This window comes from Physeter macrocephalus, chromosome 11 (genome assembly GCF_002837175.3).
Source record: "Physeter macrocephalus isolate SW-GA chromosome 11, ASM283717v5, whole genome shotgun sequence".
In the NCBI taxonomy this organism is placed as follows: Eukaryota; Metazoa; Chordata; class Mammalia; order Artiodactyla; family Physeteridae; genus Physeter; species Physeter macrocephalus.
This window is the reverse complement of record NC_041224.1, coordinates 157,966,129-157,989,396: the sequence shown is the minus strand read 5'-3', so window position 1 is coordinate 157,989,396 and position 23,268 is coordinate 157,966,129. Positions and strand designations below refer to the sequence as shown.

Sequence of the window (23,268 nt, the reverse complement as noted above, 5' to 3'; positions counted from 1 at the left end):
GTGTCCCCTGCATCGGCAGGCGGACTCTCAACCACTGCGCCACCAGGGAAGCCCCAATGCTGAAGTTTTAAAGTCCCTTCACTTTCCTTTAAAACACTGGTTTTCAAACTTTGGTCGTATCAGAGCACCTGGGGGAAATGTCTTACTTCAATGAGCCTGGATCGCATTCATTAACTCTCCAGGTGATTTTCATGCTCACCAGAATTTGCAAACCACTGCTCTAAATAATCCAAAACCTGGATTCAAATCCCACCTCTACCTCTTGCCAACTGGGATTCTGAGCATGTTAACTATTCTGTGCCTTTTTCCTGTAAAACAACTGCATCTCACTTGTAAGATATCTTCTCAGGATCACTGTGACAATCACATGCAACCACATACGGACAGCACTAAGCAGAGTTCATGGCACGTGGGAAGGGCTCAAAAGCTTGTAGTCACTGCTGTTGTTATTCGGGAGACTGGCATATCTAGGCCCTCTCTCCTCCACCCCCCACTCCCATCTCTTGCCAGCGTCACTTCTCCAGTAAGCTAGCAGCACTGGCAGACCGCCTACCCAGGCGTCCTCAGATGCCTCCCTCCATGGTCACAGTCAGCTAAGCGGCCCCATAAGGGCACCCACGGTCCTCAACAATCAGCTGTATTCCATCGCCCCACTCCTCCTGAGGCCTAGCCCCGCAAACTGACTAGCTTAGCCCAGGAGCTTTCCAGACCTTCCTAGGCAGGTCTTCGGCATGGGAGGGTCTCCAATGCTGCCATAAATAGGCTGTGTGACTCAGCTGAATTACAGGCCTGTTTTCTCTCCTGTACAAAGAAGGAATTAATCTAGAATAGTTTCTCTTTGGTCTCACCAACGGCATCTTGAACAGCGCAATCTGTGAATGAAACTTTCCCATACGCTGCAGCACATTTAGCATTCGTTGTCCCTTCCTCCTAAATGCCACCAATGCCCCCTCATTATTGGAGCAACAAATACCCATCCGACACATGTGGCAGGGTCAGGGGTAGGGGCAGTACTATCCCATTGGGACAACAGGATCACTTTAATGGTTTTTCCAGCTCTAACCCTGACCTTGCCCTCCAGAACTGAGAAACAAACTGGAACCACAACCAGCACCCCGTGAGTCTGCCTTGCCAAGACAGTAAAGGAGGCGATTTTCAAAGGCTCTAGAAAAAGGCACCAACGCCTTGTGATCTGCTTCTTTGAGTTAGCCGAAGCTGGAGGCACGCTGGGAAGCAGCTCCTTACTCACACCTACTCATCAGAAACAGCTACAGGAGCCAAGGGGCTCTTCCCAGGCCCCAGCCGGGCAATTGGCTGGGAGCTGAGCACTGTTAGCCCAGCCAAGGGCCCCTTTCCAATCCAATTATGCGCAGCAGTGGTGGATTTCCCTACAGCCTGCATTCCCCACTGAGCTGAGCCCAAGATGGGCACTGAATAAACACTGGTTCAATTACCTTCTGTCTCAGGGTGAACCCCAACAAAAAAAGCAGCCTGTCTTTTAAAGGGGTGTGGGGTAAAACTAAAAACTGAGTCTTGAGCGCTATTCATTCATTGAGCAAGGGTTTACTCTGTGCCTATGACGTACTGGCACTGTTCTAGGCTGAGACCATACAGTACAGGAGTGTACCTTTGTGGGGTGAACACTCTAGGTGCAACTCCATATGAGACATCTCCAGGGCCAGACATACCAGGGCTTGCATCCTGCTCCACCACTTTTTACTGGGTGGGACTGATGAGTTAACATCCCTGAGTGTCAGTTTGTTCATGGTGAAGTGGGTTTAATTACAGAATCCACCTCCTGGGCATGGCAAAAGAATTAACTGAGGCACGGAAAAACATAGTATTTCAGTGCCTGGCTCAAAATACAAGCTCAATAAATGGCAGATGTTTTTCCTAATAAATAAGAGAGAAAAGCCAGTGGGACTATTGTCCAAAAGAAGAGGAAAGAAAAGACAAAAATATAACGGGTAGCACTGGAGTTAGGAGCTGTCAGTCTCTGGTAATGGAGGAGAAGGCATTTTCCTGAATCCTCCTCCCCAGGAGAGCTCAGTTAGATGGCCTAATCATAGATCCTCAGAATGGAAGAAGCCTGAGAGGTCATCTGATTTAAAGAAGCCTGATACCCAGAAAGGTTAATGACTTACCCAAGGCCACACAGCTCCTGGGGAAAGCAACAGAGCCAAAGGAAGGCAGAATGACAAAGCAGAGACCCGGGGGTGCATTTAAATCTTGATACCTACCATACTTGCTTCTGGCCTTGGGCAAAGGATGCGATGTTTTGGAGACCAAGTTTCTTCATCTGTGAAGTGGTAGGGACCTGGCACATGGTGGACCCTTTATAAATATCAGTCCCCTTTCCGCCCTCTTACTGGGATTTCTTGGCCTCACTTGAGAGCAATGGTGGCCAGGATCTAAGTCTGAGGGACCTCTTTACTGAATGCATAAAGATCAGGAAGGATGGGAGAGAGCGTGTGACAAGGAGAAAACAGCAGGTGTGTTTAGAGGTGTCTACAGCTCAGCAGTGGGGGAGCATCCTCTGAACAGTTAGGGGGAACAAGACACAGGAAAAGAATGTTTTCTTTTGTTTTTAGACCTCTCTGAGCCTAAGTATCTTCATCTGTAACACAGAAACACGTGTGGAAAGGATCAAGCAAGATAACTTAGAATAATAGCTAATTTATACATTGCTTACTATGTGCCAGGCACTGTTCTAAAGACTTGACATGCATGAGCTCATTTAATCTTCACAATATCACCATGAGGTAGGTACTTACTGTCCCCATTTTACAGATGAGGTAAGTAGGGCCCACAAAGGAAAAGTAAGCTGAACAGGCCGTACTGTGCTGGGACAGAGGCAGGATGTCAACCCAGGCATCTGGCTCCAAGCCTGTGCCCTAACCCAGAGGTGGCAAACTTTTTCTGTAAAGGGCCAGATGGTAAATCTTTTAGGCTTTGCAGGCCATAGTGTCTGTGTTGCAGCTGCTCCAAGCTGCCTTTGCAAAGCAGCCATAAATGATACAGAAATGAGCAAGCGTGCCTGCGTTCCAGTAAAACTTTGTGAACACTGAAATCTGAATTTCATAAAATTTTTGCATCACTAATTATTCTTCTTTTGATTGCTTTCAACTATTTAAAAAGTGAAAAATCAACCTTAGCTTGAAGGCCGTGTGAAAGCTGGCAGCTACCTTGCCTCACATATATAGGAAGTGCCGGAACAGAGACCTGCACAGACCAAGTGGTTGCTAAGCGTTCATTCCCTTCCCTTTCCTTAATTTCATTCTTCCTCTTAGCTCCTATCAACCCAGCAAGTGGATATTTCACTCTGTGCCCAGCAGAAGAGATGAGGAACAGGGCTTTAGCAAGGTGGAATGCACCTTCCTCAGTAAACACGGCCCTGTGGGCCCCAAAGAGATGGAGAATTTTAGGTCAGTGTGTCTTCAGCTTCAATGGGCAGACCCCTGGGGCTCTTGGTCTTTGCAGGTTCTGACTCCACAGGTCTGGGGTGATGCCTGAGATCCTGCCTTTCTAACGGGCTCCTGGGAGAGGCTGATGCTGCTGGTTCTGTGGGTCAGATCCCCTCTCCGAGCAGCAAGCTCCGAGAGCAAACCCTCCGTGTCCATAAACACAAGGCAGTGTGTCAGGCGCTGCCTCCTGGCTTCGGGTGAAGAACGGTGTCCCTCAGGCTGGGCGAGGGACTCCCTGGAGACACAGCAGGGCTCAGGACAAATCAGCAGGTCCCCTCTCCAAGGAGAGCACTGAGATGACTTACACTGGAGGAGGAAGACAACAAGGGCCAGAGATCAAGAGCAGGCAGATGGAGGCTTGAGCAAAGGCTGTCAGCTGCTTCCAGCAACAGCGGACCAAGGCCCCCTCTGGGCCCCGGCAGACAGGAGCCCCTCCTCCCGCGCCTGCCAGGGTTCTGGTGAACCGAAGCAAGAGGCCTACTTCCTCATCAGGCCTCTGAATAACTAGGGCACTTCCACAAGGTCACAGCTTTTCATTTAAATTCCAGCTCTAATCAGCAGGCAGAGCCTGAGAAATTATCCCTTCCGAGGAGAGAAGCTGTTATTGGAGCACCGTAAACAGCACCCCAGCCCACGGCTGGAGGCGGGGGAGAGTCTCTGGGGGGAGGGGTTGAGAGGGGTCTCACAAGCACAGGCCCCAGCCCTGTTCCCTGCCTCTGAGATCCTCCTCTACCCCATCCTCTTCCTCACCTCCAAAGCACTTCCTCTCCCTTTGGCAGAGAGTTCTAGAACACATCGGGGGTGGGGAGAGGACTGAGGGCAAACAGTTTGGCAGGGCTGGGACTGCCCACTCCTGCCCCACAGGCAGCCCAGGGACAGATCCTAATGGCCAGGAGCATGGGATAAGGAATCCCTTCAGGGCCACAAATGGGTTACGTGGCCTTGGAGATGCCCCTCCCCTCCCTGGGCCTCCATTTCCTCCTCTGCAAAGTAAGAGGGTTACAATCCTTAGGCAGGATACCCTTTGAGCTCCAACATGTCTCGGGACCCTACAGACCCACACTGCCCCTGGTGCTTGTGGCCACACTTTCAGCTCCAGAAGTACTTCTGAGGTCCTACTATGGTGCCATGCACTGTGCAGAGCTGGGAATGCAGACACAGATAAGATGTACCCCTGGCCCACAGCTCTGCCTTGGAAATGCCAGGGTTTTGAAGAAAAAGGCACAGGCTTTGGAGGCACACCCATCTGCGATCCTGGTTTGGGCTAGCAGCTGGCAACCATGAGCAGTTACTTACTGAACCTCTCTTTTGGGGTGAGGACGACAACACTTCCCTGGAGGGGCTGATGTGAAGGGTTCAATAAGAGAACGCGTGGGAGGCATCCGAGCGGAGGGCCTCTCACCTCCTTCAGGTCAGCACACCACAAATGCCTCTTGCCACTTTATTATCGTGAACTTCCTTCCCAAGGACTAGGAGGACGGGCTGTGGATTTTCCCACACAGAAGTCCATCGAAATACCGCTTGCCCGTTTTCTCCTACCAGGACACTCTTTCTGAGTCCCCAGCTCATCTCCTGGACCTTGGGAAAGGTGTTGCCTGCCAGGCGCCATCTCCAACTGCATTTTATAGTAGGGTTACTTCTAAGCAACCTCCTCAACATGTAAAATTAATCAATTAATCAATCGTCACTTTATAGTATTCCAGCGGCCCCTGGGTAAATAGTTACATTAGCTCACAAAATCCCCAATCTGTCTTCCTGAGCAGAAGGAAAAAAAAAACATCAAAGAACCACTAAAGGCCTCCTGTTTCGGAGCCACAGCACCGCTGGCTCCAGATTGCTTGGCCAGGGGCTCGGAGAACGGGAGGCCGCCCGCTGACCTCAGCCAAGGCCGGGCAGCTCAGGCTGCCTCCTGCTACAGCCGGGGCCACAAGGGAAGTTTCTGGACCTGTGATTTGCTTCAGGCTCAGAACCCACAAAAAAAGCAAGGGTCAACGAGGTGACAAGATTGGCAATCAGCTCTTGACACCTCAAGGGCAGAATGGAGAGTGCAAAGTTCAGAATCAGGCTGGAATCCCACTTGGTCCTGCTACTCAGCTGCTGGGTGACCTCAGCACAGCACTTAACCTCCTGACTTCAACTTCCTCAACAGAAAAATGGGGCTCAGGCAATGTACCTCAGAGGATTATTAAGAGAACAAAATGAGATAATGGCCATGAAACTGAGATAGTGCAGTGCTGTGCTAGTGATAGTTGCTATTTCTAAGGTAGGGTCACCCACTGACCTCCATCCCTTTGAAGAGATGGAGGGGAGCCTATGGGTCCTTAGCGTTTCACCCCACCAGGACCAGTAGGGCAACTTTGTGAGAATTAGGAAAAGGTGCCCCCAGGTTAGAGGCCTGCCCCTGGGTGCAGGCGTGGCAAAACACAGATTGGATTTTGGCCTCCATGCATTCCCTGAGCTGGCAGCCGCTATGCAGGACACAATACGCACAAGTCTAAGTGGAGACCCTGGGTCATCTCTGCCGTGAACCAGGAAGAGAAGAGGTTAAGCCAGGTGGCACTTTTACAAACAAAATTTTTGATGTTGGGCTTACTCCCTCACTTGAAGTATCCTAGAAAACATCAGCTTAGCAGAGAGACCTTCCTGGACCACCCTCTTTTAATTAGCAACTTCATTTTTACCTGCTTCATTTTTCTCCACAGCAATTATTACCCACCACCTGATACAACAGACATGTTATTATATACATACATATATAAGATGTACATATGTTTGTATATATGTGTGTATATTTATCTATATCTAGATATATATATAAAGATACATATATTTTTTTAGTTCCTTATCTTCCCCTATCTATAATGAAAGGTCCATGAGGACAGGGACGGTCTTCTGTTTTGTTCACTGTTTTATCCCTAGTACCTAGAACAGTGCCTGGTACATTGTAGGTTCTCGATAAATAAATATTTGCTGAGTGACTGAACTAAAATATTATGAAATAGAATAAATTTAATGATATCTTCCTAGAAAACGCTGTCCTGTGCTTTGGTTCAAACACCAGTTATTTTCAAAGGTGCGGGGTAGGCAGAAGAAACAGAGGCAGGGAAACCCTGTGTATTTGGTAGGGATAACAGTATTATCCTTTTGTGTTGTGTAATATTCCATATAGTTCAATGATCAGAAACCCTACTTAAGTCTGGCTGATTCTTTACATATTCAAAAGCAATAAAGGATAAATTCATTTAAAAAGGGTGCTACTAATAAAGAAAAAGTCACATTACCTCTGCACAAAAATAAACAATAGTCCCATTAGGAAATACGAGATCTTCAAGTGAAGAAATTCTGGGATGGGACCCAGCATGTTCCAATGCAGTATGCACGGGCTTTGGAGTCTGAAAGCCCCAAGTCCAAATTCCAATGCGCTGACAAGCCCTATGACCTTGCACAAACTGCTTAATCTGTCAGGCCCTAAATTTCCTTCACATTAAAATGTATATAACATCGACATGTACACACTGCTATATTTTAAATGGATAACCAACAAGGACCTACTGTATAGCACAGGGAACTCTGCTCAATGCTGTGTGGCAGCCTGGATGGGACGGGAGTTTGGGGGAGAATGGATACATGTATATTTATGGCTGAGCCCCTTTGCTGTGCACCTGAAACTATCACAACATTGTCAATTGGCTATACTCCAATATAAAATAAAAAGTTTAAATAAATAAACAAAATGTATATAACAATACCTATCCTGTATTGATGTTATAAGAATTAAATGTTAAAAAGACTAAATAAGAAAGTATATGTGAAAATACCTAAGAAAGATGATATCCCCTTCTTATTTGGTAGGGTTACTCTTAACCCAAAGTTCTAGACAGTTTATAATGGTTTCCAACCATTCTGTATCACCCGACACTTCTTATCTATAAATGGTTGTTCCTCTCATATGCATCTATGTGTATGTGTGTACACATATATGTGTCTATACACACACATTGCTTACAGTTAGGACTCTGGATGAGTATCTATTTGTCTATTGACAAAAACCATTCCTCTTTCTTTTTCTTTTCTTTCTTTCTTTCTTTCTTTCAACAGTGAACATGTATTAGTTATTATAAGCATTAGAAAAAAATATGGCTAATTCCACTGTGGAAAAGTAAAGTCATTTCTTAGAATATAAAGAAAGAAACCTTCTTTTACCCACATCATATTTTCCATGCTAAGTATATCATATCTTCAACTTTCAACCACATGAAGCTATAGAAGATAAGTAGATTTATGAAGACAAGGCAAAAATGCTTATTAAATTGGAGAATACATATCCTAAGACAATCTTTTAAAAATATTTTCAAAATTTGCACAATTTCCACTTCTTTATTAATTTATAAAGAAATATTCATTATATTTATTCACCCAGAAATATTAATCAGAAGAAAGTAATTGTATAAGCATGGGAACCACATTCCTTTGGTTTTAATATGGTTCTTCAAAGCCAATACAAATCCATCAATTCAAGGCATTTCTTATAAACTTAAATCAATGAAAATGCAATGTACTTAGATTTTTGTTCTGTTTAGAGTCCCTAGGAAAAGGTCTCCCTCAGAGTCAAACCATGCACAATCTGGCAGAGGGGAAATTTCCACAGCAGCTGTGCAAACACAAAGACTCACCTGGACCTTGACTGACATCTGTGGCAGCATTTTCAAAGGGAGGGAAAGGGAGAGAAGAGAAAGAGGGAGAAAAGGGAAGAAGAGTGTTAGCAGCACACACACACACAATACACTGTGTCCTTGCATGGTTACCAAGTTCATGCAAGACTCCAAATATGCTCAGACTCTGAGCACTTAGTTCTACCGTCACCCAAAAACCACCCATGCAAGCCGAGGGGCCAAGCTCCCTTTTCACTGTGCATGTAGCAAGAGAGGTGAGCTTCACATCTGTCCGGAAAGACATCATCCTGGAATCAGATAGGGCTCCAAAGAGCTAAGCAGACTGGAATCCTGCAAGAATATTGGTTAAAATATTCTGGTTGATTTCTGCAATCCCACACACCAAGCAAATCCTCCTCCCCTCCAGTTACAGAACACTGGACATGAAGTCAAGCAAGGTTTCCCCACAGAGAGAAAAAATAATAATAAACCATTCCCTTGAGGAACAAAGGAAAAGGCATAAGAATTAAGAGCAAATTGCAGCGTTATTCACTTCATAAGACTGGAGGACACAAGATCACAAACCATTTATAATTCCCTCCCTCCCCAGCATTCCTAGTGACCATTCTTCATCACAGACAGCAGTGCGTGTGCATGAGATTGTGTGTGAGTAGATCATTTGCCACACAAATTGAAATTCTGCCTCTCCTAATTTTTCTCCTTGCATTTCACACCATCATTAATGATAGAGATTGCCATTTGAAATCTCTTCTGACAACTACAAATAAACATCCAGCCCTGGGAAGGTTGACATTTGAATTAAATCAATGAACTTTCAAAAAGTGAAGAACGGTTCACTCCCATCATCTCCGTGAATACAATCTCCTCCTCCTCCCCTCAAATGTAAAATAGAATTATGCTGGGGAAGCCCAACCAAGAGTAGCCCAAAGCATTGTTAAAATCCCTAGACCTGACCTGGTAGGATATACTACAGCTTAGGAGAAGGAATGGGGTTACTTCACGAAACCACTGGCCATCCAGGCCATCCTGGGTGACTCCCTCAGAATCACTGAATGGTGGGTCTGGGACATCCGTAGACATTATCCAGTTCAATTCTTTTTTTGCTAAGATGGAGGATGATAAAAGGTTGAGAGACTTGTCCAAGGTCACACAGCTAGTTCAGGGAAGGGATCCGAGAAAAGACCCTGGATCTCTTGAATTCCACCCAATTCAATGTTCATCCAACTGAAACCCAGGCCCCTCCAGGGCATACGGGACCGGAATTCAGTTTGCAAGCTCAAGTGAGCACCTGAGGCCATGAGGCAGCGGCGAGAGCCTCCCAGTTACCCTCTGTGCTTCTAATCTACAGCAATCAGATTTGCAGAGCTCCAGCGAGTTCCTTAGGGCTCTTGCCCCAACAGAATCCAGGTGCTGAGCTAAACTGCGGCAACAGCCGGGCAATCCCTGGAAGCTGTATTTGCTCAAGGAGACTTAACAGAGAGCTCTGAATCATTCCTCAGCCACACCCACTTCCAGGTTTTCTGGTGAGTTGTTAGATTTAGGGGTGGAGCAGCAGGAGGGAGGAAGAAAAGAGGCAAAATAGAAGAGGTGGAAAGGCAAAACATGCTGCGTAAATAACAAAGCAGAGCCATTAACCGTGACTGATGGACTGCCTAGAATAGTGGTCGTTAAAATACCCCTTCATTAAGCAGGGTATCAAACTATTTACACATGGTGGAGTTCAGTGGTGAAAGTGTCAACACTGCTGTTCATAGCAAAGCACTCTTCGTGGGCACCGAGACCCAAGGGAGATAGGACACCTTGGAACCCCAACGTTCTTCTGACACTAAGTTGCCCATTTGGGCACTGTAGTTACAATCCTAAATTATGGAGACAGATAGTCCAGGTTCAAATCCTGACCTACTTGACGACCTTGAGTCAATCGGTGAACCGATTGTTTCCTTCAGCTATAAGATGGGAAGATAACACAGCTTCCCTCGTGATAGTGTTATGATAATTAAATGAGATTAAATACTTGTAAATCACTTAACTCAGTACAAGGCAAACACTGCATAAACGTTAGCTGTGCTGATTGTTATCATTTTGAATTACCTCGGACAGAATTACCCAAATATGTTGACCAGATGGCTCCCTGAAAACACCAAGAGACCACAGGACATTTTTTTTTAATTTATTTATTTTTGGCTGCGTTTGGGTCTTCGTTGCTGCACGCAGGCTTCCTCTAGTCTCGGCGAGCCGGGGGCTACTCTTCATTGCGGTGGCTTCTCTTGCTGCAGAGCACAGGCTCTAGAGCGCAGGCTCAGTAGTTGTGGCGCACGGGCTTAGCTGCTCCGCGGCATGTGGGATCTTCCCGGACCAGGGCTCGAACCCGTGTCCCCTGCATTGGCAGGTGGATTCCTAACCACTGCACCACCAGGGAAGCCTGACAACAGGAATTAAGTTGTATTTCGTTTCTCTAGTCTCGGCGAGCCGGGGGCTACTCTTCATTGCGGTGGCTTCTCTTGCTGCGGAGCACAGGCTCTAGAGCGCAGGCTCAGTAGTTGTGGCGCACGGGCTTAGCTGCTCCGCGGCATGTGGGATCTTCCCGGACCAGGGCTCGAACCCGTGTCCCCTGCATTGGCAGGTGGATTCCTAACCACTGCACCACCAGGGAAGCCTGACAACAGGAATTAAGTTGTATTTCGTTTGGTGATTTGGGTTCAACTTTTGTGCTTGTGAACGAAGACGTTGCTCCAGCCCTCCCCTCCTTCTGGGCCTCTTTGCTCCCTCCCACTCCTCAGCGAGAACTGGGGCAAAGGGGGTTCAGAAGTTCTAGGTGAGCAGAAGTAGAGGCAAAACAAATTCCATTCTTATTTCTTTTGTTTTCCCTCCTGAAGCCTTAATACAGCCCAGTTCTAGTCCTGCATATAAAAAATACAGCATCTCTTCTTGCCAAAGAGGGGCAACAGGCCACCACGAAAAACCCTCTTTAGCTGAGGGGTCAGTGTCCAAGCTCAGTTCCTGACTGTGGCACCAAGCCAGAGGCAGTTCTGAGCGTTCATGTCCAACCTGAGGAAAAGAGACACAGTATCACCTGGCACCTGTTCCAAGAAGCAGTGAGTGACCTGAATCTCTGCACTCATTTCTGACCAACAGAATGAAATGGCAAAGGCTGGTGTGTGGCAAAGGCTGGAGAGCGGAATAGGGGGCGATCAGAAGCTCAACAGTAGCCATCTGGTATATTGTGTGTCCAGCATCGTTTCTCCCTTCTTGTTGTATCAAGTCCCAGTTGTCTCCTGGGGAATCTCCTTTCCCACCCTTAATCCCTGTGGTTTGGTAAAGATGACCCCCACCCTCACCCTGGCTCCAAGGGTACACATGTCCTGCGGGCCAGGTCATAGGGATTAACGCAGAGAAAGGGGGGTCCACAGCTGGATCACTGGCATTCAGGCTCTGGCTCTTCAGGCTGCATGGACTTTGTGCCAGTTACCTAAGTTTTCTGTGCTTCAGTTTCCTTATCTGTAAAATGGGTGTGTTAATAGTTCCTACCTCCTAGGGTTGTTAGGAGGAGCTCAGAACAGTGCCTAGCACCTAGAAAGCCCTCAGTTAATGTTAGCTGGTAATTTTATTACCTTCATATATGGGAGGGCAAGGGTGTTTTTTAGAAAAGCAACCTTTCTTGTAGTTACACGGCAAGGAAGTTTGACTTAGGATGCAGCTGGGGGTTTCTAACTCCATGCCTTGCTGCCTCCCCACTTCCAAGGTGGTCCTCCCCAGAGCACTTCTGTCATTGCTGCTGGTACACAGCCTGGAGTCTGTGTAGGAGGGAGCAACACTGGGCCCTAGGATGGATCAGAGGAGACATATATATATATATGTGTGTGTATGTGTGTGTGTGTATCAATTTTTTGATAGATAAAAAGTGGGCGCAAATTGCCAAAGAAAAGGCAGCTGCCAACCAGATGAGATTGATCCAGGGGAGCTGGCATCCTCTCCCGTGCCAACACTTCCTCAGCTCCCTCCTGCTGTTTTATTTTCTCACGCTGCTAGGCCTGTAGTTTTCCAGAGCACCACTGCATTTAAATCTATATTCTATTTTCTCTCCTAGAAAATAGGTCAGACCCAAGGCAGAGTTCACCAGGTGGGGTCCCAGAAGGTTTGGCTGGGCCTCGTCTCCAGGAGCCTGGCTGTGCAGCCTGCCCCATGCTCCCCAAAGCTCCTCCAGGGACGTGGGGTGGGTGTTTGGAGGTATAAAAGTAGCAAGTGGGGGAATCTTGGACTTCTGCCTCTTGAAATGATCTAGCCCAAATGAGAGGTGAGGTGGGAGGGCTCCCCGAATTGAGCTATATTCTGCAACAGCAGCAGATGGAGGGTCCTTTCTTTCCCCCACCTGGTTAGAAGAACTGCATCTCCCCAAATTGCAGGAAATTGTTTCCCTTGAACTTTAGATTAACCATGCTGAGCATACACACTTGTGGCTGAAATTATTGTTGAATACGCAGTGAGCGTCCGTGGGGCACTGACTAGAGTTGGGACTGCCCTAATTTACTTCTTCCCTGGTTGTGATGCCAAAGAGAGTGGATGAAGGGTGGCAGTGGCTTTCAAATCCTTCCTCTCTTGTGCCTTTCCCATCCCTGGTTTGAGCATGGCACTCCTAACAGAGGTGGCCCCAGCCTGGATCAGAACTCCTTTTCATCAGGATCCCACCCCCAACAATTTCTCAAGCACCTGCCATCCACCGAGGTCAGTGTGAGTGCCAGAGCTTGGAAGACAGGAGAGGGAAGGTGCCAGTTTATATGGGCCAGTCCTCAGCCCTCCTGTCAGACAGCAGAAGGAACTAACAGGAATTGAGCAGGTCCTGCCTAGAGCCTGTGCATTTGCTATTCCCCTGCCTGCCTGAACAGTCTTTGTCAGACATAGGTAAGACTGGTCCTCACTTTCTTCAGGTATCCATTCACATGTTTCTTCTTAGAAAGATTTTTCTCTAACCACCTTCTCTAAAATAGGGACCCTCCTCTACCATTTACCCGGCTTTTCCTTTCTTTATGGCACTAATCACTATCTGACATTATAGGACGGGTCTGTTTTTATTGTTTAAATCCCCCTTGGAATATAAGCTTCATGAGAGCAGTATTGCCTGTTTCATTCACTGCTTGTATCCCCAGTGTTTAAGGAGGATCTGGCCTACAAGATGTGCTCAGCAATATGCAATGAATAGTGACTAGATCATCTCAATTGATACAACTCACTGAGATAGATGTTATTGGTGTCTCCATTTACACATGAGAAAATTGAGGTTCAGAGAAGTTAAGGTATGTGCCTATGGACAGAAAGGCAGAGCTGGGATTGGACTCTGGGTCTGTCTTAATGCCCTTACTCTATTAAGAACCCTGTTTTCTTCAGCGTTGGCCTCATTATCAGGTGAGTTGTCTCCATATGGTAACAAAGATGGAATCTGGCAGCTCTAGAGAAAAGAGAGCAGCCTATTTCCTGGTAATTCCAGTAAATTCCCTGGGAAGGCTCTCATTGGTTTGGCTTAGGTCACATGTCTGTTCCAGAGCCAATTAACTGTGTCCATCATCACATACCAGAGGATGAATTTGGGGATAAAATGGGGTAATGCCTCTACGTCCCTGGCACAAAGCAATACTAATCATAGCAAAGCTCACATTTATTGAGGATTCTCTGTGTGCTGGGCACTGTCCTAAGTGCTTAATATACATCTTCTCATTTAATTCTCACCACAACCCTAACAGGTAGGAACATTATTCATCCCATTTTACAGATAACGAAATGAAGACCCAGTGAAGAGGTTCTGTCATTACTAATACCTCTTATACTCAGAGTAGCACATCAGATAAGGGTCAACCTATATTTCTGAATAAAAGAGTAAACCAGGATAGGTACCATCTGACCCATCAAGCTATAAATTAGGTATAAGAATATTGGGCATCTCATAGGAGTGAGAAAAAGGCATAGCCCAGGCAGAAGGAGGCGGTCAAATGCAGTGTGACCATAAGTCTGGACAACTGGAGTTCCTGCCTGGGCTGTACACTTTAGAGGAGCCTGCTCTGGCCCTTCTGAAGCCACATCCCACCACATGAACTGAGCAGTCCACTGGGCCAGCTGGATTTTCCCATCCAGCACCAGCAACACCTGCCACTAACCCCAAGGACACTCAGGTACTCAGGTACTCTGAATTCCTTGCCCAAACTGCCCCAAATCCATGTGGGCCTCTTCCCTGTGTCCCTTCTCCCAAAAGCAGACCAACCCACTGATGTGTGTACTCTTGTGTCAAGAAATGGCCAAGGGGGGCTTCCCTGGTGGCGCAGTGGTTGCGCGTCCGCCTGCCGATGCAGGGGAACCGGGTTCGCGCCCCGGTCTGGGAGGATCCCACATGCCGCGGAGCGGCTGGGCCCGTGAGCCATGGCCGCTGAGCCTGCGCGTCCGGAGCCTGTGCTCCGCAACGGGAGAGGCCACAACAGAGGGTCCGGAGCCTGTGCTCCGCGACGGGAGAGGCCACAACAGAGGGAGGCCCGCATACCACAAAAAAAAAAAAGAAATGGCCAAGGGGAAGCTATCTGCAGGAGCTGCGGACTTCTACAAGCTGGGGCATCCACAAAAATGTGCACAAGGATATTTGTGGTGCTGGAACTGGAGAGAAGGGAGGCTGACCCCTAGCCTCCATGTGTATTCTTATCCCAGGCCCACAAACATCGGGCAGGTTTTCAACTCAGGATTACACCTGACTTAACGTTAGGAGAAAAAAAATTAAAAAGGCAAAGCCTGCATCTCCCCAACAGTCTATCCTTTCTTGCCCCTGAAGAAAATGAGCATAAGATTCTTCCCTCTACTTCAGGAACAAATATACAGAAACAGTATTTTTTTTTTTTTTTTTAGTTGAGAGCTAAAGCAAACTTCCAGCAGCAAAGAGGCTGGGTTTCCTGCATTCTGGGGCTTTTTCTGGCTCTCAGTATCTGAGCTCTTCAAACACAGGAAGAGTTGTTTTTCCACAAAAGGCCAGGTGGTGTTAGCTTCATCCCCGACACAGAGCCCATTTATCCGCCTTTGTAGAAGACTGAGCCCTCCCAAGCCCTGGTGCTGTTTGCTTTTGTTCTTTGATGCTAATAACTCCAGATTGCAAGATGGAGCCGAGGGGTAGCTGTTGTGTCAGGTGCCAGCCTGCCTGGGAAGGCAGCGGCAGGGAGAGGAGCAGGATGAAAAACAGGAAGGAACAAGGACGGCACTCCTGTGGGCCAGGTCACTGCTGCGCCCGAACACTTCAGGGGCTACAACACACTTGTAGTGGCTGTGGCTTGAGGAGCCTGAGCTTGACTGACGGGTGGGAGAAGAGGGAACCTACTTGTTACAGATACAGTCGGAGATCGGGGCAGACAGTGGGCTTTGTTCTTCATGATTTTTTTTTTTTTTAATTCTTTAGAGGTTCTGAGCACAGACGGCGGGGTAAAGCAATCTGGGCTTTAAATCCTGTCTTTGCTATTTGTTATTAAAAGTATTTTTGTTCAGTTTCTTACTTTACCTTCCTCTTCAGCCTCATGGGAATAATGGCAGTGGAGTCAATTCAGCTAGAAGCACCCATGCATCCCTAAAAGTCAATGTGCTATGCAAAATCACATAGTAGAAACCACAGGGCTCACAGGAAAATAGGATTGGAGCACCGTACCCCAAAACTTCATCAGTGACACATAATGAAAGATAGGAACCCGTTTTACACGTGTTAATGGTTAAGGAATGCATAAATAATACAGTGAGTATAGCACTTGAAAAAGACCTGAAGTTGCTTGTGGAAGTGGGAAACTTGCAAGTTGCTTTGAAGTAATGAAAGAAGGGTCATCTGAAATTGGACAGGAAGTTATAACACCAGATGTTGATGGGTGTGGCTCATAACATGCCTGGTAACTGAAGCAGCTGGCACGTGTTTAGGTGTGTGTGTCTTGTGCATTCCTACACAGTTTGGTTCATCTGGCTGCAGTTTTCTGCCTTCACCTAGAGCTTCTCATGGGCAAAATCATGCATAATCAAAAGCAAAATTATTATGCTCAAATTGTTCCCTAATATATCAATAGCATTGGAACAAATTTGCATTTTCAAAACAAGCATTATAGCAGAACTGACTGTACCTAATTGAAATGACTGCTATGAGGACCAAATGAGATGATTCATACAAAGTGCTTGGTACAACGCCAGGCACACGGTAAATATTCAATAAACACGTACTGAAACTGTTATTATTAATGTTTCTTCTGGCTTGTTGATACCTCCCTTGTAAAAGGAAAGTACCCAGTTGAGCCGTCTATCCAGCTGCTTAAGGCTTGCAAACAAAAGGCATCTCTAGCTAACTGCTACTCCCCACCTTAGGCCATGAGGCTGGCACCTGCAGTAGGCCCCCACCTAACAAGACAAGGGTTTTAGAAAAGTCCTCACAGCAGATGGACACTGCTGGAGACAGGCTCCAAGTGCCAACTTCTTAGGTAAAGAAATGGGTGTTGGCCTCCCCAAACGAGCATGACCCACAGGGAGAAAAGTACACACCTGCATCTCAGAGAACACCAGGAAATCAAAGGAGAAACTGACCCACATGAGAGGATGCCCCATCATCTGGTAGGATAGAGAGGAGTGCATCACAGGAGGGGAAAGAAATCAGTCAATCCTCATATTAGGAAAACAGCCTAGATGCAGACATTTTCAATCTCCCTGTCTCCTGCAGAGAGCACAGGGGTTAAGAGGCAGGAAGAGCTGAGTGAAAATCCTGGCTCTTCCACACACTACGTAAATGAGCTCATGCATGTTAACTAACCTGAGCCTCAACTTCCCCACCTGTAAAATGGGGACAATCTACTTATCTAACGTTCTGCAAGATGAAAAGAGTTCATGGGGACTGATGTTAGGGTTATAAGGAGCTAATGTATGCAAAAGCACTGAGAGGGTGTCTGGCACTGAGGGAGTGCTAATCAATGCTGGCGAATCATAATTATTACATTTTCTCACCTGAGCGATTTCCATGAGACAGAGTTTTTGCCCTCTTTCCAAGAATTCCTCGCTCTCTGGAAAGACTAACTCCTCAGGGCTTATGCCAATTGGAAGAATGATCTGGAAGAAGCAAGGGTTTCAGTGGAGGTGAGTTCTGCAAATTCTGCAATTCAGTACAAAGAGCCTTGGAAGAGGAGGCTTATGTCTGCTCCTCTGAAGGGGGCGCTGTTGTAGAATGTGGGAAACAGCCCCACACTTAGAATCAGAAGCGCTGGGGTTTTTGTTTTGTCTTCCTAAAATTTTTATTGTGGTAAAATACACATAACATAAAAGTTACCATCTTAACCATTTTTTTTTTTTTTTTTTGCAGTACGCGGGCCTCTCACCGTTGTGGCCTCTCCCGTTGCGGAGCACAGGCTCCGGACGCGCAGGCTCAGCGGCCATGGCTCACGGGCCCAGCCGCTCCGCGGCACGTGGGATCTTCCCGTACCGGGGCACGAATCCATGCCCCCTGCATTGGCAGGCGGACTCTCAACCACTGCGCCACCAGGGAAGCCCCATCTTAACCATTTTTAAGTGCACGGTTCAGTGGCATAAAGTACATTCATAATGTTGTGCAACCATCACCCGTTTCCAGAACTCTTTTCATCTTGCAGAACTGAAAGTCTTGTACCTATTAAACAACAGCTATCTGTATCTCCTACACCCAGCCCCTGGCAACCACCCTTCCACTTTCTGTCTTTAGGAATTTAACTACTCTAGGAACCTCATATGAGTGGAACCACAGAGTATTTGTCCTTTTGTCACCGGCTCATTTCACCTAGCACAGTGTCCTCAAGCTTCATCTATGTTGTGGCATGTGTCAGAATTTCTTTCCTTTTAAAGGCTGAGTAATACTCCATTGTTTGTATACTGTAGTTCCCCCCTTATCCATGTGGGGACTATATTCCAGACCCACCAGGGGACACCTGAAGCAAATAGCACTGAGCACTATATATACTATGTTTTTTCCTATACATATATACCTATGATAAAGTTTAATTTCTAAATTATCCAGCTGTTTAAGCCCTGCAAACAAAAGGCATCTCTAGCTAACTGCTACTCCCCGCCTTAGGCCATGAGGCTGGCACCTGCAGTAGGCCCCCACCTAACAAGACAAGGCTTTTAGAAAAGTCCTCACAGCAGATGGACACTGTAAGAGATTAACAATAATAACTAGTAATAAAATAGAACAATTATATTGTGATAAAGTTATCTGAATGTGATGTCTCTCTCTCTCCCAAAATCTTACTGTACTGTACTCACCCTTCTTGTGATGATGTGAGATGATGAGATGAAGTGAGGTGAATGACGTAGGCATTGTGATGTAGCATTTAGCTACTAATGGCCCTCTGATGATAGGTCAGAAGAAAGATTATCTACTTTGGATGATCCTGGAGCACTGGTGATGTCAATGGTTGGACGTCAGGATCAGATGATGTTGATGGGTGGGGATCCCGAGTGGGGCAGAGCAGGATGGCACAAGATTTCATCATGCTACTCAGAAATGCACACAATTTAAAACTTGTGAAATTGTTCATTTCCTGAATTTTCCTTTTTTTTTGGACCATGGTTGATTGTGGGCAATTAAAACCATGGAAAACAAAACTGCAGATAAGAGGGGACTACTGTATACCACATTTTGCTTAGAGAAGCCCTGGTTTTGAGCCCTGACTTTCCAGCCCACTACCAGCTCTCTGACCCTGGGCAACTCACACAGTCTCTCTAAGCCTCAGCTTTCCCATCCATAACTAGCAGGAATAATGACTCCAATTACATGACCAGGTTGCAGTGAGGTTGAAATGAGACCGTAAATGTGGAAGCATTTTGTAAACAATAAAGTGCTATGTCATTCCTGTATTCACTCCAGAAATATTAATCGAGTGGCAATTCCTTACTGGCCCCTAGTAAGGAATTGCTAGATCCTGGTATGAAAAACATTAAGCAGAGCCCCTATTCACAATGATATTACAACAGAAATTTTAAAAGACAAGAAATACAGGGATCACAGTTCATTATAATCCCTGCTATTTGCTGAAGGCCTCCTATGTGTCAGGTACCTGTGGCAGTGTCGGATGTATATGACCTCATTTAATCCTGATGTAGATACTGTTGTTATTGCCACTTAACAGACGAGGAAACCAAGGCTCAGAGAAGTTAATATCCCCAAGTCCACTTAACTCATAAGTAGTAGTGATGATTTGAACTCAGATTTCTCTGAATCCAAATCCCTTTTCCTTCCCACAGTACCACCTATCCTTCCCCTATTATTTCTTCCTTCACTGGTCTAACCACCCAAATCTATCACCCTATGTGACATGGGGGCAAATTTCAAGAAACTGGTGTGGAAAACTGATGGAAACTGTTGAGTGTCCACAATATCTTCTGCTGGGCAGGATCTCCAGATCCATATTTCAGAGAAAGAATTATAAATTGGGGCAACATACCCAAAACTGAATTCCATTAAATACAACACCCAGCAAGATGTGAATAGGAGTTCCTTGCAAAAAAAAAAAAAAAAAAAAGTGTGGTCGAATACATTTAGAAAACAGTGAGCTAAAGCAAGGTAATCAAGTATCTCTATGGCAAGACTTCAGAAAGCCACACCTACACTAAGGTACATTGTGAAGTCCAAGAGGGGATATAGTCTGCAGTTTTCCCAATGTTTTTGGAACATTGGACACTTTTTCCTCTGTAAAACACCTAGTAACATCTCACAGAACACAGTTTGAGAAAGGCTGGCTTTGAGGCTCTCAGAACAGCTGGGAAGCCTTTCAGTTTATCACAAGCCTTTATCCTCACCCTTTTAGTTCCCATAGTGAGACTCTGTATCTGGTTCAGTTTGAAATAGCTAACATTTATCGACCTTATGCCACACACGGACTTAGGTGCTAGAGACTCAAAATAACTGCTGGGGATGCAGTTATAGTAAATCTAATAACCAAAAGAGTGTATAACCATGATAGGGCGGCCATACACAGCCATCTAGTATCACACTTCGCATTAATGGGGGATTTGGGGTTGACAGAGACTGCTTCAAAGTCTTTTGCTGGAGAAACCTTGCAGTGGTCCCCAGAGAATAAACAGCAACAATTAAGTGGAGAGAAATCTTGTAAGAACACTTTACCAAAACAGGCCAGTGGTCAGATTGACATCCCTGAGGGATGGGCTCCCTGCAAGGCATGTAGTGCACCAAAAAGACCATAAGCATTGAGCTTAAATCCCAACTTTGTTATCTATTATGTGACCTTGGATAAGTTACTTAAACTTCATCTGTGAGATGGGAATCATTACATCAATTTGAGTTGTCAAGAAGATCAAACGAGGCAATTGTATATACAATGCCTAATGACCTGCCTGGCACCATGCTTAGTTCCATTTTTTTTGATCGGTAACATCCCGGAGTAACGTGTTAAGAAAGAGTCTGAGGCTGCATATGAGCTTAGAATGAAAAGAGGGTCATGATTGATTTGCAGTTTCTGCCAGGGCCTTGAAAAGGAGGGGGTCATATATTGGCTCAAGTTAGCTGGAGAGTTCAACTGAGTGCTTTCCCAAGGGTCCCTGCCCTGAGAAAAGGAGTTTCTAATGACCTGGGGAACCTCAGAAGAAAGCAAGTAGCCCTAACAGAGGCTTTCTCACTACTAGCACCTGTCAGCATTTCTGCTTTCCTTTATACCCTTCCCTTTCTTTCATTTTCAGGAAATGAACAAGGTTGATTTCTTGTCTTTGCAAAGCAAGGGTGTGTTGTGATGTGAAATTAGTGCAGTATTTTCTCTGAACCTAAAATAATTTTTTTTTGAGCCTGAAAACCATGCATGCATGTAGCCTAATTAGTACCAGTCCTATTTTAAAAGGCTCAACAGGATTCTGCAGACCCTGCTAGAGGGAGCTCAGAAACCCAGGTAAGGAGGCATTCCACTGCCAGGAACTGCAGAGATCAAGCAAGCAGAGGGGGAGCCCCTAGAAGGAAATTTACATTTTACATATTGATAATATGCTTTTTGGAGTTATAATTTAATATTAATTGCCATTTTTATCTTGTAACGTCTGTGGTCAGTTAAAAACAATAAAAACATTAAAATCTGATTGTTTCAGAGAGAACAGAGTAGAGTAGACACATTGGATTTTAGAAGTGGAAGAGTGCTGGTATGTCAAGCAGATCCGTCTCTTTTGGTTAACCAGTTCATTCCATCGACGTGTACTTGTTGCATATATCCATGGCCAAGGGACTGTGCCAGGCACTGGGGTGATGGCTAGTGAACAAAACAGACACAGGCCTTGCACTCTTGGAACTTAAAGTCTAGGTGGGGAGATGGGCCACAAATAACCAGACAGACATTTAGCTATTTAATTATAATTATGATCAGTGGCACAAGGTTGTACAGGATCCTCTGATGCTCAGATGAGAGAAACAGACCCAGGACAGGGGAACTGACATGTCCACCCAGCTGGACAATGTTGAAGCTGAAACCAGAATTCAGGTCACATCTGCATCCCAGTTCACTGTTGTTCTCACTGTGCCACAGCTGGGGGGCCAGTGCCCTGAGAGGGCTTTGGGAGAAGAATCCAGTACTAAGAGTATGGTGGTGGCAGCTGGGACAGAGAAGCAAGTGGCCAAATATCTGCAGCTTTCACAGAAGAACAAGAGTGTGAGCCTGGAGATTTCACTGTCTTCTCAGACACTCACTCATGCATCGCAGCAGTGGAAAATGGTTTCAGCTACCCTCCCGTGGGGGCCTAAACGCTAGAGCCTTCAACAATCAGGACAACAAAGAGGAGAGAGGAAAGCCTCCCCCAAAACCAATTAGAAAGGACACAGAATGGGAAGTGTAGACCCACCACACAGTCAGAGCTCTAAGCTATCTGCTGTACTTTGCTTGGGCATTAATCACACAAATCCCTTATAAATCTAGGGCCGTTATTAGACAACACTAATATCCCCCTTCGAGTAATCCAGACAAATACGTTGAGAGAAGGGGCAGCCCCAAGTGGCTGGAAAACAGACAGCTTTCATGTTTGCACGCATCGCCCAGCCCCCCACCCCCAGACGTCTGCTCCCAATAGCACCTCTGGCTTCTGCCCCAGTAGCTTCAGGCAAGGGGGGTGAACTGAAAGATGGGAGAACGGAAGGTCTGGATCCCTCCCCTCCCCAACTCTGCCACTGACCTAATTCTCCACAAGGGAGGATTTTTCCTTTTTGGTCCTGCTTGTTTGTAAATCACACACAGCTTAAGGGGGGCCTAGCTAGGAAGCAGGGAGAAGTGAAGACGCTTCGAACAGTGGCCCCAGCTGCTATTTCTTAGGGAGGTGGATCACTGGGAATTCTGTTAAGCTCAGAAGAGGGGTCGGGAGGTGGAGGTTAGAAGAAGGAAGGCACACCATCAAGATCATCCCAATTTCACAATCTTACTCTGCCCCTTACTGAACTAGAGATGCTTTATATTCTAAAATGACCCAACAGAACTCTGCCACGAGCCTTACGTATGACTTTGGGTAGGTTTCTTAATTCATCTAGGTCACTGGTCTCTATAAATGACACAGGATATTTTGACCCTGATGTTATGACCCCTCAAGTATGTTTTGGAACTGCTTTAAAAAAAAAAAAAACTGTCAGGAAAGAGACTGATTTTAGTTGTAGGAAGAAGATACGGTTCTATGAACTGCAAAAATTGACCTGGAAAAAAATTAGACCTGTCAGAAAAAAATCAACACAAAATGGAACTGACAGTGGCTAAAAATGCACATGGTAAAATTTGTCATTGACTGAAAAACTGAAAGAAGAACCAAACATTCTTGACAAAATTTAGACTAGCAAATCTGACGTGAGAAAACTGGATATAGTAGAAATAATGACCACAAAAGAGTGGTCACAATGGTAGAAGCTACGTGGGCAAAATCAGATAGGCACACAAAACAATAACCGATCGATGAATCAAATCGTCACCACAGAAGGCACGTGGAGCAGAACTGATCTTGTTAAAAATAATTCAGTGAGGGCTTCCCTGGTGGCGCAGTGGTTGAGAATCCGCCTGCCGATGCAGGGGACACGGGTTCGTGCCCCGGTCCGGGAAGATCCCACATGCCGCGGAGCGGCTGGGCCCGTGAGCCATGGCCGCTGAGCC

General features: G+C 46.1%; 1 protein-coding gene across 4 annotated transcripts in view; it reads right to left on the bottom strand.

Moving 5' to 3' along the window:
• The window catches only part of NRXN3 (neurexin 3), a 1,750,257-nt gene that overhangs the window by 1,699,786 nt on the left and 27,203 nt on the right, over nt 1-23,268 (bottom strand). For all 4 annotated transcript variants that reach the window (XM_028496242.1, XM_028496240.1, XM_028496243.1 and 1 more), the window contains exon 2: nt 8,138-8,155. In XM_028496242.1, the coding sequence (XP_028352043.1) occupies nt 8,138-8,155 (18 nt within the window). The remainder of the gene's footprint in view (nt 1-8,137; nt 8,156-23,268) is intronic.